Genomic DNA, 13,478 nt, shown 5'->3' with positions numbered 1-13,478 from the left:
TCTCTCTCTCTCTCTCTCTCTCTTTTTCACACACACACACACACACACACACACACACACACACACACACACACACACGCATGTGTTGGGATGTAGCTAAGTTGGTAGAGTGCTTTCCTAGTGTTCTCAAAGCCTTGATTTTGATCCCCCAACATCACATCAACTGAACATAGTGGTGCACACTTGTAATTCCAGCACCTTGGAGGCAGAAGGAAAAGGATCAGAAGTTCAAAGCTCATTTTCTGCTAAATAGTGAATTTGAGACCAGCCTGGGATATATGAAAGAGACCTTGTCTTTAATTAATTTATAAATCAACATACTCTTCTTGGCAAAATCATTAAACTAAGATATGAAAAAAACAGTAAAGTATAAGTTCACAAGGAGATATAAGCTCATTATTAAACCATTATGAAAAGGATTCCAGGTGGATGTGGCAATTGGGACACTGAGTACTTGGGACACCAGTACTTGGGACACTGAGGCCGGCAGATAACTGCAAGTTAGTCAGTGCCACATGGTAAAGACCCTGTATTAAGAAGACACTGTCATCAGGTAGGACTATGCAGGACCATTAAAAAGAGGAGAAAGATGATTTGACCAGGTTAACAGTCCACATACGGAGGACTTAGCTTCTGTTCTCATAATGCGCTAGTAATATTAGCAATCACTTCACATACACTTTTTGATTAATCACATTAATTAAGTGACATCCATCACCATACCATTTGACGTGTAGAAGCACATTCAGGGAGACTTACAAGAGCTCCTGCCTGCCTGATCCTGCTGAATGAAAGATCATTCAAAAGGCAAGAAGGGAACACATATGAAAGCCAAAAGCTAATGTTGGCTGTCTTCTTTCTGATGACTCCAGCTTGTTGTGTCAAATTGACATAAAACTAGCAAGAACACTTTTTGTCTTATACATTGTAACAGTCTATGAGTGTATTTTCCATATTATAGTAGCTCCTGTATTAACTTTTGTTAACATTTAGTAACCAAATCTATTTTCAAAGACTGATCAGGGTCAGACAGTTTATCGGACATTCACTCAGGACTGATTGATCATGGCTGCAGATCAAACTTGGGAGCTGGCTATGACTCCAAGCCAGGATCCTCTAGATCTTTTAAGTCTTGAAATCCACAAACATCTGTGTCAAGTTATTTCATCAATCAGGATTTAAGGATAGGGGATTTCCTTAGGAACATATCTTTGTTGTACACCTTCCTTGTCTTCATTGGTTGGAGTATTCAAGTATGGCGGGGGTCTTGCCTTGTCTAACGTTTATATCTTAACTCACCAACCAGGATATCAGTTACACATGTACATGTCTCTTTTTGCCAAGCATAATGTAAGTTCCCAGGGAGGTCTTGGGCACTTTAACTTTATTTGATCCCTCCTCAAAATGGAAGTCTTATTCCAAATGGCTTCTTATGTTGGTGCAAATGTCTCTCTTATGTTGGGGTCCATTCAAGGGGAAGTTTATAAAGGTAAGAAACAATAAAAGCTTATACATAGGTGCAGGAAGTATTGCCAGATGGTTAGTTCAGATCCAAGCTTATTCTGAATAACTATACAAAGCACTTCTAATTGACCTCTGTTGTAACCGGTTTCCAAGAACAGAGCATAACAGAATCTACAATCAACTAAAGCATGAGAAAGTACCTTAGTAATAGCACTTGAGAATTTTTACTTATATCATAAGGAACAGCCTACAATGGTAGGCTGGTCAGGTAACAGTTACCTAAACCTTAACAATTTACCTAGGCCTTAATATCTGTATGTCTTTTTCAAGATGTATGGCATCACTTACATTTAATTACATCAGATACATTAAAATGAAATAATATTTTATTCAGTTAGTCACAGTAATCATACTCTATGGGATCAGTAGTGACAAATGGCTAGTGACCCCTGTGTTCAGCAACACCACTATGGGGCGTTTCATCACTGTGGTGAGTGCTAGTGGCTAGCTCTGTGCTAGATCATCTCACAGGTGCTTCACTGACCCCAGCCTTTTGTCAATACATGTCCCATGGTTTCTGCACTCTAAAATATCCCCACTCACAAACCAATACAGCAAATTCCCCTGCATCTGATAAGACAGTGGAGCAATATATTTATTTAAGAAGCTGGAAAGCTCGTAGCAGAGAGCAAGTGTTGGGTTCTCATGTCCAGGGAGTGGCAGCTGCTATGGGAGGTCACAGCCCTTCCTCAGAAGTCCTTGTGTTTATTTCTATCAGCGTCTTCCCTATTATCAAATATTTGTCTTACCTAAGGCACAAAGTGCTCTGCAGTGAGTGAATATAGCAGAGAACCTGCTTTCATTTTTATTATGGATGTCTATGCTCTGTGTGCTTGATTTTCATTTGGGGAAAGGAACATGGATGCAAAAATTAAATGAGGATTAAAATGCTCCCCCATGAAACCTTGGAGCTTTCTCTGCTTATTGTGGAAACAGAAGGATAGCCATGCATATTAAAGTGACAAAGACCTGAGTGGGCTGCCTCATTTATGATGCACAGGCCTTCAGTGGTGGTCATGGCGCTGGTAATGACAACCAAAAAGTTCTGAGGCAGGAGACTGCATCTAAAGCAGAGATCGTTCATTTACTCCATCAAGTAATGTCAAAATCTGACTTACTTAAAACTGAGCTCTTGCTGAAGATAGAAGAGCAGCAGAAAGAATGGTTAATTTTGATAGAGGACAAAACGCAAACCAAACCAAACCAAACCAAACCAAACCAACCAACCAACCAAAAAAACCCCTAGATTTACATAGATTGTTAACCTCGTGAATGCAGAAAGGAACCTCAGGTTGTAGATTGTTTCCTTTTCAGTGTGACACGGCTGAGAAGAATGCAAGCTAACCCACTTCCTGCTCAAAGCCCACCTTTTAGGTGCTACTTAATTCTTCCTGAAGACACGAGACTCCTCATGGTCACATCTAGATTTTCGGGTTATTGCATCTTTGATACAATGCTTTAGGAGAGGTAGGAACACTTCCTATGCTTTGATGACTTGAGTGGTCTGTGATGAATCTAGAAGACTTCAATAAACAGGAAATGATGATTACTCTATGTGAAGTAAGGACATAGATATTCTGTTCTGGAAGGAAGAAGAAAAAACACAAAACAAAGCAAAAAGTTTTTTTTCGTGTGTGTGTAGTACAATTTTTTACTGTCTTTTTTGTTTTGTTTTGTTTTTTTCAAGACAGGGTTTCTCTGTATAGCCCTGGATGTCCTGGAACTCACTTTGTGGACCAGGCTGGCCTCGAACTCAGAAATCTGCCTGCCTCTGCCTCCCAAGTGCTGGGATTAAAGGCGTGTGCCACCACGCCCGGCTACTGTCTTATTTGTTAAATAAATAAATATAGCTTTAACATTTACTTGAAATATTAATAATATTCTCCTTCCCATAAACAGTTTTATAAATTTTAGGGTCTGTATAATTTTCCACCATTTGACTATAGTCACTTTAATGTAATCAATCCCTTGCATATTAGGCATTCAGTAGTTTGTTCTTTTTAATATAAAACATTGTCATGAAAATTCAAGTTACTTAATTAATTTATTTGTTTATTTATTTATTTATTTTTCAGACAGGGTTTCTCTATGTAGCCCTGGATGTGCTGGAACTCACTCTGTAGACCAGGCCGGCCTCGAGCTCAGAAATCCTCCTGCCTCTGCCTCCCACGTGCTGGGATTAAAGACGTGCGCCACCACCACCTGGCTCAAGTTATTTTTATGTATATGTTATTTATCTCTCTCCTTCTGAGATAGCATTTCTCTGTGTAGCCTTGGCTCTCCCAGAACTTGCTCTGTTGACCAGACTGGCCTCAAACTCACAGAGATCTGCCTACTTCTGCCTCCCAAGCACTGGCATTAAAGGTGAGTGCCAGCATTGCCAGGCTTAATTTTTTCTCTAGAGTAAACTGCCACAATAAAACTACTGAATTAAGTGATTAGTGTATTTTCTGTTGCATACAGATAATCCACTTTCTAGAATTTTCCTTCACACCAGACAGTGATTGTTGGCTACATTTTCTTCACATCACAGATTGTTGATCCTTACTATGCAGTATTTTTATTTATTTTTATTTTGGACGTGGTCTCCGGTGTCCCAGACTGCCCCCAAACTCAAGGATGACCTTGAACTTATAATCCTCCTGTCTCTACCTCCTGAGTTCTGGGATGACAGGTGTGTGCTACCATGCCCAGCTTTGTATAGGATCCGACTTGGGGTTTCATGCATCCTGGGTCAGCGCTTTACCAACTGAGCTCCATTCCTGCCCACTACTTCTTCTCTTAAGTTCTTCTGCTCACCCATACAACACTCTGATGTGATGAAAGAATTCCTTTGTTTCAGAATTTAATGGCCACAGCATAGGCAGGCCCAAGGAGATGAAAGAAAAGAGACAGGTATTGGAGAAAGGTGGAAACTGGTTCTGTAGGGTGGGGAGTTATGCACTCTAACTCCCATGAATAGAGAGTATGCTTCAGTCTCACCACCACCATGGACTAATCCCAAGGGCGGTATGTTAGTTAAAAAATTATATAGTCTGAAACCAGAGTTCAAACTGATTTGGCACTTAAAGCGCTGTAACCTTGAACCAGGTACTCAACCTTTTCATCTTCTCATTTTTAAAAATATGCACTTGTAAAAAGGGATAAATAACAGGGCTGGTTTCTAGGGTGTGACAAGAAGTGACTTAATAGAGTGCTTAGAGAGGTGTCTGGTGCATCTGTTAAACAAGCCTTTAAAAGTACCTGGCATTGCACACAATGACACTCAGAAGTACTGGCTGAGACACATAATGACTAGTAAGGGGAAAAAAAATACATACACAGACCCTGTCCAATACATGTGGTTTAGACAAGTTGAGTGCTGATGTTTAAGAGTAATTGTCAAAGAAGTAAGACCAAATGAATGAAGTCTTATAGCCATGTTCAATGACTGAGTTACTTTCTGCAGCTGTGACAAAAGGCCATAATCAAGGCGACTTATAAAAGAGAGCTTTTAGCTGGGGGCCCATGGTTCTAGAGCAGTGGGTCCCAACCTTTCTCATGTTCTGATGCCTTAACACAGTTTCTCATGTTGTAGTGACCTCAACAATAAATTATTTCATTGCTACTTCATACCTATAATTTTCTACTATTATGGATTATAATGTGAGTATCTGATGTGCAGCCCCTACATGGGTTCCAAACCACAGGCTGAGAACCTCTGCTTTTAGAAGCTTAGAGTCTAAGATCATTATGACAGGGAGTGTAGCAACAGCCAGGCAGGCAAGGTGCTGGATCAGTAGCTGAAATACTGAGAAAACAACCGTGAGAAAGAGAGAAAGCCAACTGGAATGGCATGGCTTTTGAAACCTGACCGTCTACCTGCTATGACACACCTTCCCCAACAAAGCCACACCTCCATCAAAGCCACACCTCCTAATCCCTCCCAAACATTTCCACCAACTGCTGACCAAGTATTCAAATGTATGTACCATTGTCATTAAGGCCACCACAGACTAAGGTCAAAGACTGTGTTTAACTCATTTCTTAATCAGAAAAGCAAAAACATTACAACAAGGAAACCCTCAAAAGATAGGAGTGTGCATGTGTGTGGAAGTGAACTTCTGCATAGGTGCAATGCTGACCTCTTGTGCAGTGTAGAGTTAAAAATCCTGTGCATCTCTCTGAACAAAAATCGTTTAATGTCCTCTATTTTCTTCGACACTTGATCATAAATCAAAGGAAAGATACAGACACCTGGAGCATCAGATTGCTCGATGTGTCCCTGAACATTATTTGTGAAGTGTTTCTTAGTGTCTCATTCAAAAACTTGAAAAGTTTCCCCTGATTTAGGGAGAGCATGTAAGCAATTATTTCAAATTAACTAAGGCATTAAGAGAACATGAGTGGGAATCTTACCCTCAACACTTTATCAGTTAACTTTATGAAACTGTGTCAGTTCTTTGAGTATCAGCCCTTTTCTGTGGAATTAGGATAACAGTGTCCGGTTCATAGGGCTCTAATAAGGATGAAATGACAGGACAAAAGTTCCTGATGCGACTCACAGCCGTTCAATGAACAGGGACTATTATGGACTTAATTATAACTAACTGAGCCAGGTAAGCAGTAATTACTCAGTGCCATACCATTGCCCCAGGTAGAATCTTCATCCAGCAAGAGGAAAAGCCCAGGGGAAGGATGGGGCAGGACTCCCACAGGGGACACAGAGGATGTCATCTTGATTAGAGAAAGGAGCTAGGGAGAGAGCACTGAGAAACAGCATCAGGCTGGTGATGCACACACAGTATCTGCAAGAGTTCCTTGATCCCTTCTGAAGAGTCTTGGCTTGGTAGAACGCGTACCCAAGTCTGCATGAGCTGAAGTGCAGACTCAGAGGTTTTAGCCTGAGCCTGTGGACTTAGCTGCTGGCAGTTGACTGCCTGTATTTGTCAACTCACCCGGGTGCTGGTTAAATACCCTGAAGTTTAAAAATGATTGCTACAGAATAAGTAAAAATACTCTTGTTTTTAATTTTCCATAGTTTGAGGTATGATTGACAGTAGTTATACATATTGAAGGTAGACAAAGGGACATTTAGTTTTGGTATTCATGTATGTTTGTGAAATAACTATCATAATCTATTGATTAGAATAGAATATCACTGCATATTCTCTCTCTCTCTCTCTCTCTCTCTCTCTCTCTCTCTCTCTCTCTGAAAAATGTAAGTATGCAGTCCTTTAACTAGTTACTGTACTGTTGTACTGTTCATTAGGTTTCTAGAATTTTTTTTTTATCTTATCACTGAAATTTGGTCCCCAAGACCAAGGTTTTATTTCTGCCGTGCCCTGCTCTCAGGAGTCCACTCTACTCCTGCTTCTATGAGTTCAAATACCTCAGGTTCCACATAAGAGTGAGGGCATGCCATATCTGCTCTCCTATGTCTGGCTTATTTCACTTAGCAGAATGTCCTCCAGGTTCATAAATGTTTCAAATGGCAGGATTTTCCCAGTCAAGCTATATTCTTAAAACATGGGGACAGTATAAAATAGGGATCAGTAGCTAATGTGCTAAGCACCTTATGGTGAAAAAAAAATGAGGGGAAGGAGAAGGCAGGAGGGACTTGGCAACATAACTGTGACCAATGGCAGGAGGGATGGGGCCTTCACTAGAGTCCACATGAAGGACCCTTTACCATGACTATAAGAGGGGGCATGCTAGTGACTCAGTGGAAAGCAGACTTTAAAGTTCAAGAAGAGGGGTTTGGAGATATCTTGATGCTAACAGTGGAGAATGGCTAGTCAGGAATTTGCTAGATGAAGATATTTCAAACAGATGCTTTCAGGAGCAGAAAGACAAGCAAGCTCTAAGCTTGAGTGACAGGTCTGAGCAGGAACAAGGAGAGTTTTATGGCTGTCAGAACACATCATTCCACACACAGAAGCCGCATGGGCCGGATGCCAGCCATACAGAACTGAAAAATGAAGCCACTTTACACGCATGTTCAATCTTGCCTGGAACTATAGAAAAGGTGCACGAGCAGTCTGTTTCAAAGATCAAAATGTATAGGATAGTTACAAAGGGCTATGACTTAATTATTTTGTTCTTTCTAGGCAGGGTGTAAAAACCTTAAGGGACAGTCAAGGTGTTTGGAAACGCACCAGGGAGGTGCTTGGTAAATGCTTAGTTGTTGAACTGAGGTTTAAGGTGATCCTTAGAGAGATGTGAGCATATGCCACCTCTATCCTGGAGTTAGCCTGGCTTCAGTAAGTTACAGAGCTTCAATTTCCAACTGTGCTAGCATCCTTGGAGAGGCTGATTAAGACACCTGGCTAACATGGGAATTGCTGTCTGGAAATTAAAACTTAAAGTACACCCCAGTTCCCAGACTCAGTTGGCCCAATGGGAGACTTGCCAGAATTAGTTATATCCTTAATCAGAACTGTTTATTCCCAACTGTGTGTTGGTTGGGGTAGCATTGCCGAGGCTTCAGGAGGAGGCTGGGTGATCCTTCCCTGACACACTTGCTTTTATTAAACCGCAAATGCCTTTTAAGAGAGCTTTTGGTTTCAAATATTTTAATTTGGGATATGATTTAACTTTTAGGAAAAAAAATCCCCTCCATTGCAACCTTTTAGATTTTATAATAATTAATAATTAAAATGTTTTATTGCTCACTGTGTAAATAAAAGATATCAAGTTCCCTGAGCATTAGTCCCCAGGTAAATTTCCAAACGTGAGATGGTACACATGCTCACCAACAGTTCACATACACTTGTATTATTTGACATTCAGTAACGGATATTTTCATGCAACATCAGTGTCATAGCTACTTTTCTTTTGCTGCAACAGAAACACCATGAACAAGGAATCTTATAGGAGAATGTATTTAAATTGAGCTTATGGCTTCAGAAGATTAGAGTCCATGATGCTGCAGTAAAGGCATAGGGAGAAGAACAGTTGAGAGCTCACATCTTGTCCTTAATCATTTATTGAATCTATGTGAATACCTTCTGTCCCTTTCCGGAATTTAAACATAAACTGATATTGTGACAATCACATTATTTAGAAGAAGTTTATAGTTTAGGTCTGCCCTATGTTATTTATGTCAATTAAGTTAATGAATCAAACTTTTAAAAAAATATTATTTCATTTATTTACATTCCAGCCATTGCCTCCCCTCCTGAGCCCCCCCTCCCAGGCCTTCCCCTTCCCTAGGGCCTCAAGTTTCTTGAGGATTAGGTGCACCTTCTCCCACCAAGAATTAGGCAAATTAAACTTTTTATATTTTGTGACTTGAGTATGAACAAATGCAAAGCAGATTCAAATTATTTTTTTCCTAAATAACATACCTGAACTTTTCAGTTGCATCACACATACAAAGCATTGATGAATGTATGTATCTATTCAGCTGATAAATACTTGTGGAGCATCAACTCTCTCTCAGGGTTTATTCCAAAACTGGAAGCACAGTATGAAACAAAGTTTGTGTATTTTGTGCAACCGGGACTGAGGATTGCGGATGAGAAGCGACAGTCATGTGACAAATCCAGGGAAATCTGACTCCGGATGCCATCAGGGTGCAAAGCTGAGTTTATTGCACAGTGCATAAGCTTATATATAGTTTTTCAGCCTATTCCAAGCCCTAAATTTTCTTCCAGTCGTATCTTGACATACTGTCATCATGCTCCAATGAAAGCCCTGCCTGATGATGTCACCTAGAAGGAGGGGGTCATCGTCACCTGTTAGGACTTCCCTGAAGATGAGGGAGGCAGACACTGGCCTGGCCTAGGTTCCTTTTTGCTGTCCCGGGGTTCAGGGAGCCATCTCAGATCTAATGCCACGTAGTGCAGATCAGGACTCTTCGAAAAGTCGCAAGAGCCTGTGTGCCTCGCTCTGCATCTCACTCGATCCTTTGCAAGGTCAGCCTCCACATCCTCCACAGTGTTCTACTTTGGGTGTGGTGTGCACATCTTCAATGCTAGCTCTGAGCCCTGACAAAAATATCCTGACAAGATCGTCTTATGAAAAGAGATGGCTTATTTGAGCTCCCACTTGGAGTTCCATTCAGTCATGGCAGAAACCTGAGGTGGCTGGTCATTGTTGGGAAGTATGGAGGGATGAATACTGATACTCAGCCTTCTTTTATACACTTTTGGGACACCAGCCTAGGGAATGCTGCTGCTCACATCTAGGGTAGATCTTCCTACCTTAACCTAACCAATATAATGCCTCACGGACGTGCCCAGGGCCTTATACCTGGGTGGTTTTAGATTCTAACACGTTGATGGTTAAGATTAATTAATCCTCATCATATTTTACCTCAAACCAAAAACTTAATTTAAGGAATGAAGTAGTAGAAACTAGAGTATTTCTATAAGCATGGGCCTCAGAAGAAATCTTGCCGGCTATGGAGTTGAGCAGAAGAACTTATTTTACTTAGTCCCTGTTAGCCTAAAAAAAGTGGGGGCCCCTGAGTTTTTCCATGGGCTTTCCTGGAAGTGTGTGTCAGCAGCAGGCACAGGATTTGATTGCTTCATGCCACTGGCCACTTTGACCCACGGGAAGAGGCCTGTGTTACAGAAATCGATGAGAAATTCAAGACTCTGCTCTTTTAATTGCATGGTTTTTATAATTGATATCTTTATAAATGCAAGATGGTTCATCATTTTTAAGATTCTGCACAACTCTTTTCCCCCCCTTTCCCCTTTTCCCAGGTTCTAGGGAGAAAGCCTGAGCTTCCAGATGGCGACAATGATGACGATGTCGTAGCAGACATAAGTAACAGGAAGATGGCGAAGCTCTACATGGTGAGTTCCTGGGGTGGAATTCTGAGTTTGGCACTGCGGGAGACCATCTCTACTGTAGTAGGGAGCTCTCCTTGCCCTTGTAGAGAAATGTGCAGGTGAGTTTTCACATGTATGTATTAAAATGATCATGTCTATAGCTTTTCATTCTTTTCATTAATGATAACAAAGTTACTGCTGTATGTAAGTCACAAACTTACACAATATTGTATAGTTACCTGTTAGTTTGCTATATTTTGGTATAGTACACCTGGTAAAAGTGGTTCCTTTGTAGAATAAAACATTCTGTGAGCTTTTTCTTATAAATTCTTGGTAAGATTGTAAAAATCTTCACCTTCCTTAGAATATCCTTTTAGTACAAAAAGGGCTTTCTTTGTTCCAGGAAGGTGAACTCTCAAATCAGTCATCTTGAAGGAAACAGGGTGGAGCCAGCCTTGGGTCAGCCTAGCGCCCCCCCCCCCCCCCCCGTGGCTCCTGTGGTGGATGGCTGGGCGTGGTACAGTCTTCTGAGGCTTTGTTTTCTGAAAGGGAGGGAAGAAGGCGTGGAAAGACATGGGAGAACGTGGTTTTATTAGGTGATTAGTCAAGTGTCTTCCAGCGACAGAATTTTGAATCTACTCTTGAGAAAGCAACAAAAGTCACGTAACACAGCAGAGGAAAATGAAGGCAAGAGTCTCCAAGTGTCTCTTTCTTACAACTTTCTAAGGAAGTGATTTGGAACAGATAGTATCTCCTGGAACAACTTAGTGACTTTCTTCTTTTCAACAGGAAGAAACTGTATTTGGTGGCTTTTAGGGAACTTCCTTCTCCTTTTCCTCTTTCTCCTCCCCCTTCCCCTCCTATCCTCCTCCTCCTCCTCCTCCTCCTCCTCCTCCTCCTCTTCCTCTTCTTCTTTTGAGACAGGGTTTCTTTATGGTCTATGTAGTCCTGGATATCCTGACACTCACCACGTAGACCAGACTGACTTTGAACTTAAGAGTTTCCTGACTGCCTCCTGAGTGCCAGGATTAAAGGCCTGCACCACAACACCTGGCCCCTTTCAGGAACCAAGTTCATTGTTCTGAATGGAGATAGATTATTAATTTGTGTAACATTAACTTCCTTTTTATAATGATGACGTGGCTTCTTTTCTTCTTAGGTGATAAAGGAAAATATGAGTATCATATCTGCTAAATTCTGATATTTTTAATACAATTCTCACAGAGATTGTTAACTAAATAGTGTGGCTTCATTACTCTTTTTACAGTCTAACAAATGCCACTTATTCCCCACAATCAATCAAAACCTCTTTTCCCTCTCGGACAGCATTATGTATGAAAGAAATAGTTTAACATAGGAAAATATTAATCTTAAACCAGAGCTCCTTCTAGTGGAAATGTAGTATAGCGTACAATTTGGGGCCAAATAAGATTGGAAAGCCAAATCATTGTGGGCACTTTCTGAATATATAGAGTGCAATCTCCCCTTGTTAATGCAAAACTGGGCTTCTGATTGAAGTTGGTTCTGGAACCTTCATATTTAACAAATAAGCAGTTGATCTCCTGGCAACCCACAAGCTGACCTTTGAAAACCAGTGCATTGAGATGGCGCATAAATAAATATCACCTTCAACTTTGTATGACCACATTCAAAATTTCCTTAAAAGCTTCATCTCTACTGTGACAGAAACAATTGACCTTGATAGTTTTATCAACATATAGCTAAATTTCTGGACTTAGACTGGAAAAGTATCTACAGCCATAAGCTACACTCTACAGATGCTTTCTTCAGTGCAGTGTCTGCCGTTTGATAAGGACCCAGTGACTGAAGCTAAACAAATTTACACTCAGCCTTCTGTGTGCCTATAAGGAGTGCAGGATTGTTACCAGTTTGAAAAGTTTGCTCTAAATTTTAAAATAAATGATCACAGAATGAAGAACTCAAGGAACTTAGTAAACACTAGCATTGTGGTAGTCCTTACACAGTAGGATTATAACCACGGTTTTCTGATGTCTTAGAGACAGTGTCAAAATTTAACTTTTCATTAGCAGTTTTTCTGCCTTTCTACAAAGATGTTTGGGGTGCACTTGGGCCCAGGGATGCTTTGTCTCTGTCTCGACTCAGCTCTGCTATATATACTCTGTAAGGCTCATGTTCTCAAAGTGTGCAGTATAGTCTCACTACATCTGCAGAGTGTGTAACTATCACTGTATCACAATTTTAGAGTGATTCTTCCCAAAATGAAATCGTGGAGTTCAAGTCTTTTCTGTTAGGTTTCAGATGCAAGTGGGTCCATGAAAGTGACGCTGGTGGCTGACGAAAACCCGTTCTCCATGGCCATGTTGCTTTCTGAAGAGTGCTTCATTTTGGACCATGGTGCTGCAAAACAAATTTTTGTATGGAAAGGTAAGAGATGCCATTTCTACGGTTGCTGTATTTCAGATTTGATGCTCTCTTCCCAGGAGGTGAAAGAAAACATCCTGATTTTAACAAAAAGCCTCTCTCTTGAGAAATGGTTTGTAAGTCTCTCAGCTGGTTGAATGTTTGGAACCGTTCAGCAAGGGTTAGGGAGCTAAGGAAAGCATTCGAGCATCAGAAATATACATTGTTAAATATACTGTCAATTACTGTGATAGTAAATGCATTTAATATGTCAGGGGATTTTGCCATTCTCCCATTGCTATATTCAAATTAAATTATTTCGGTATGCAAGTATTTCTTGATCATGTAGTCTGTTCCCATCCAGGGACTAACCAGCTGGGCCTTGCTTATATTCTAGATTAGACGAGGTTTAAGCATGCTCAGGGTGACGTGGCCACATGCAATGCAGTATATCCCCTTCTGTAATTATGTAAACCTTTATCGTTCTTTAGGTAGAAATGCTAACCCACAGGAGAGGAAGACTGCCATGAAGACAGCTGAGGGATTCTTACGGAAAATGAATTATTCTGCCAATACTCAAGTACGTGTGAAAAGACGTCACTAGAAAACCATTAAAACATGAGAGTCAGGAAGTCTCCGCAAAGCTCAGGAGAAGTTTGCTTCCAATTTCTCTCTCTCCCTCTCCCTCCTCTCCCCCTCCCCCCTTCCTCTTCCTCTCTCTCCCTCTCTGTGTATACACAAGTATCCATAATAGTTCTCTCTCTCTCTCTCTCTCTCTCTCTCTCTCTCTCTCTCTCTCTCTCTCTCTCT

At 40.9% G+C, this 13,478-nt stretch overlaps 1 protein-coding gene across 1 annotated transcript in view; it reads left to right on the top strand.

The window, feature by feature from the left end:
* Positions 1 to 13,478, top strand: part of Scin (scinderin) — a 67,181-nt gene that overhangs the window by 36,737 nt on the left and 16,966 nt on the right. Inside the window, exons 5-7 of the mRNA XM_021202032.2 lie at positions 10,218 to 10,310; positions 12,560 to 12,692; positions 13,160 to 13,248. Of these exons, the coding sequence (XP_021057691.1) occupies positions 10,218 to 10,310; positions 12,560 to 12,692; positions 13,160 to 13,248 (315 nt within the window). The remainder of the gene's footprint in view (positions 1 to 10,217; positions 10,311 to 12,559; positions 12,693 to 13,159; positions 13,249 to 13,478) is intronic.

This window comes from Mus pahari, chromosome 7 (genome assembly GCF_900095145.1).
Source record: "Mus pahari chromosome 7, PAHARI_EIJ_v1.1, whole genome shotgun sequence".
NCBI classification, from domain to species: domain Eukaryota; kingdom Metazoa; phylum Chordata; class Mammalia; order Rodentia; family Muridae; genus Mus; species Mus pahari.
Note: the sequence above shows the minus strand (reverse complement) of the source record. Positions and strands in the feature narration are given on the sequence as shown.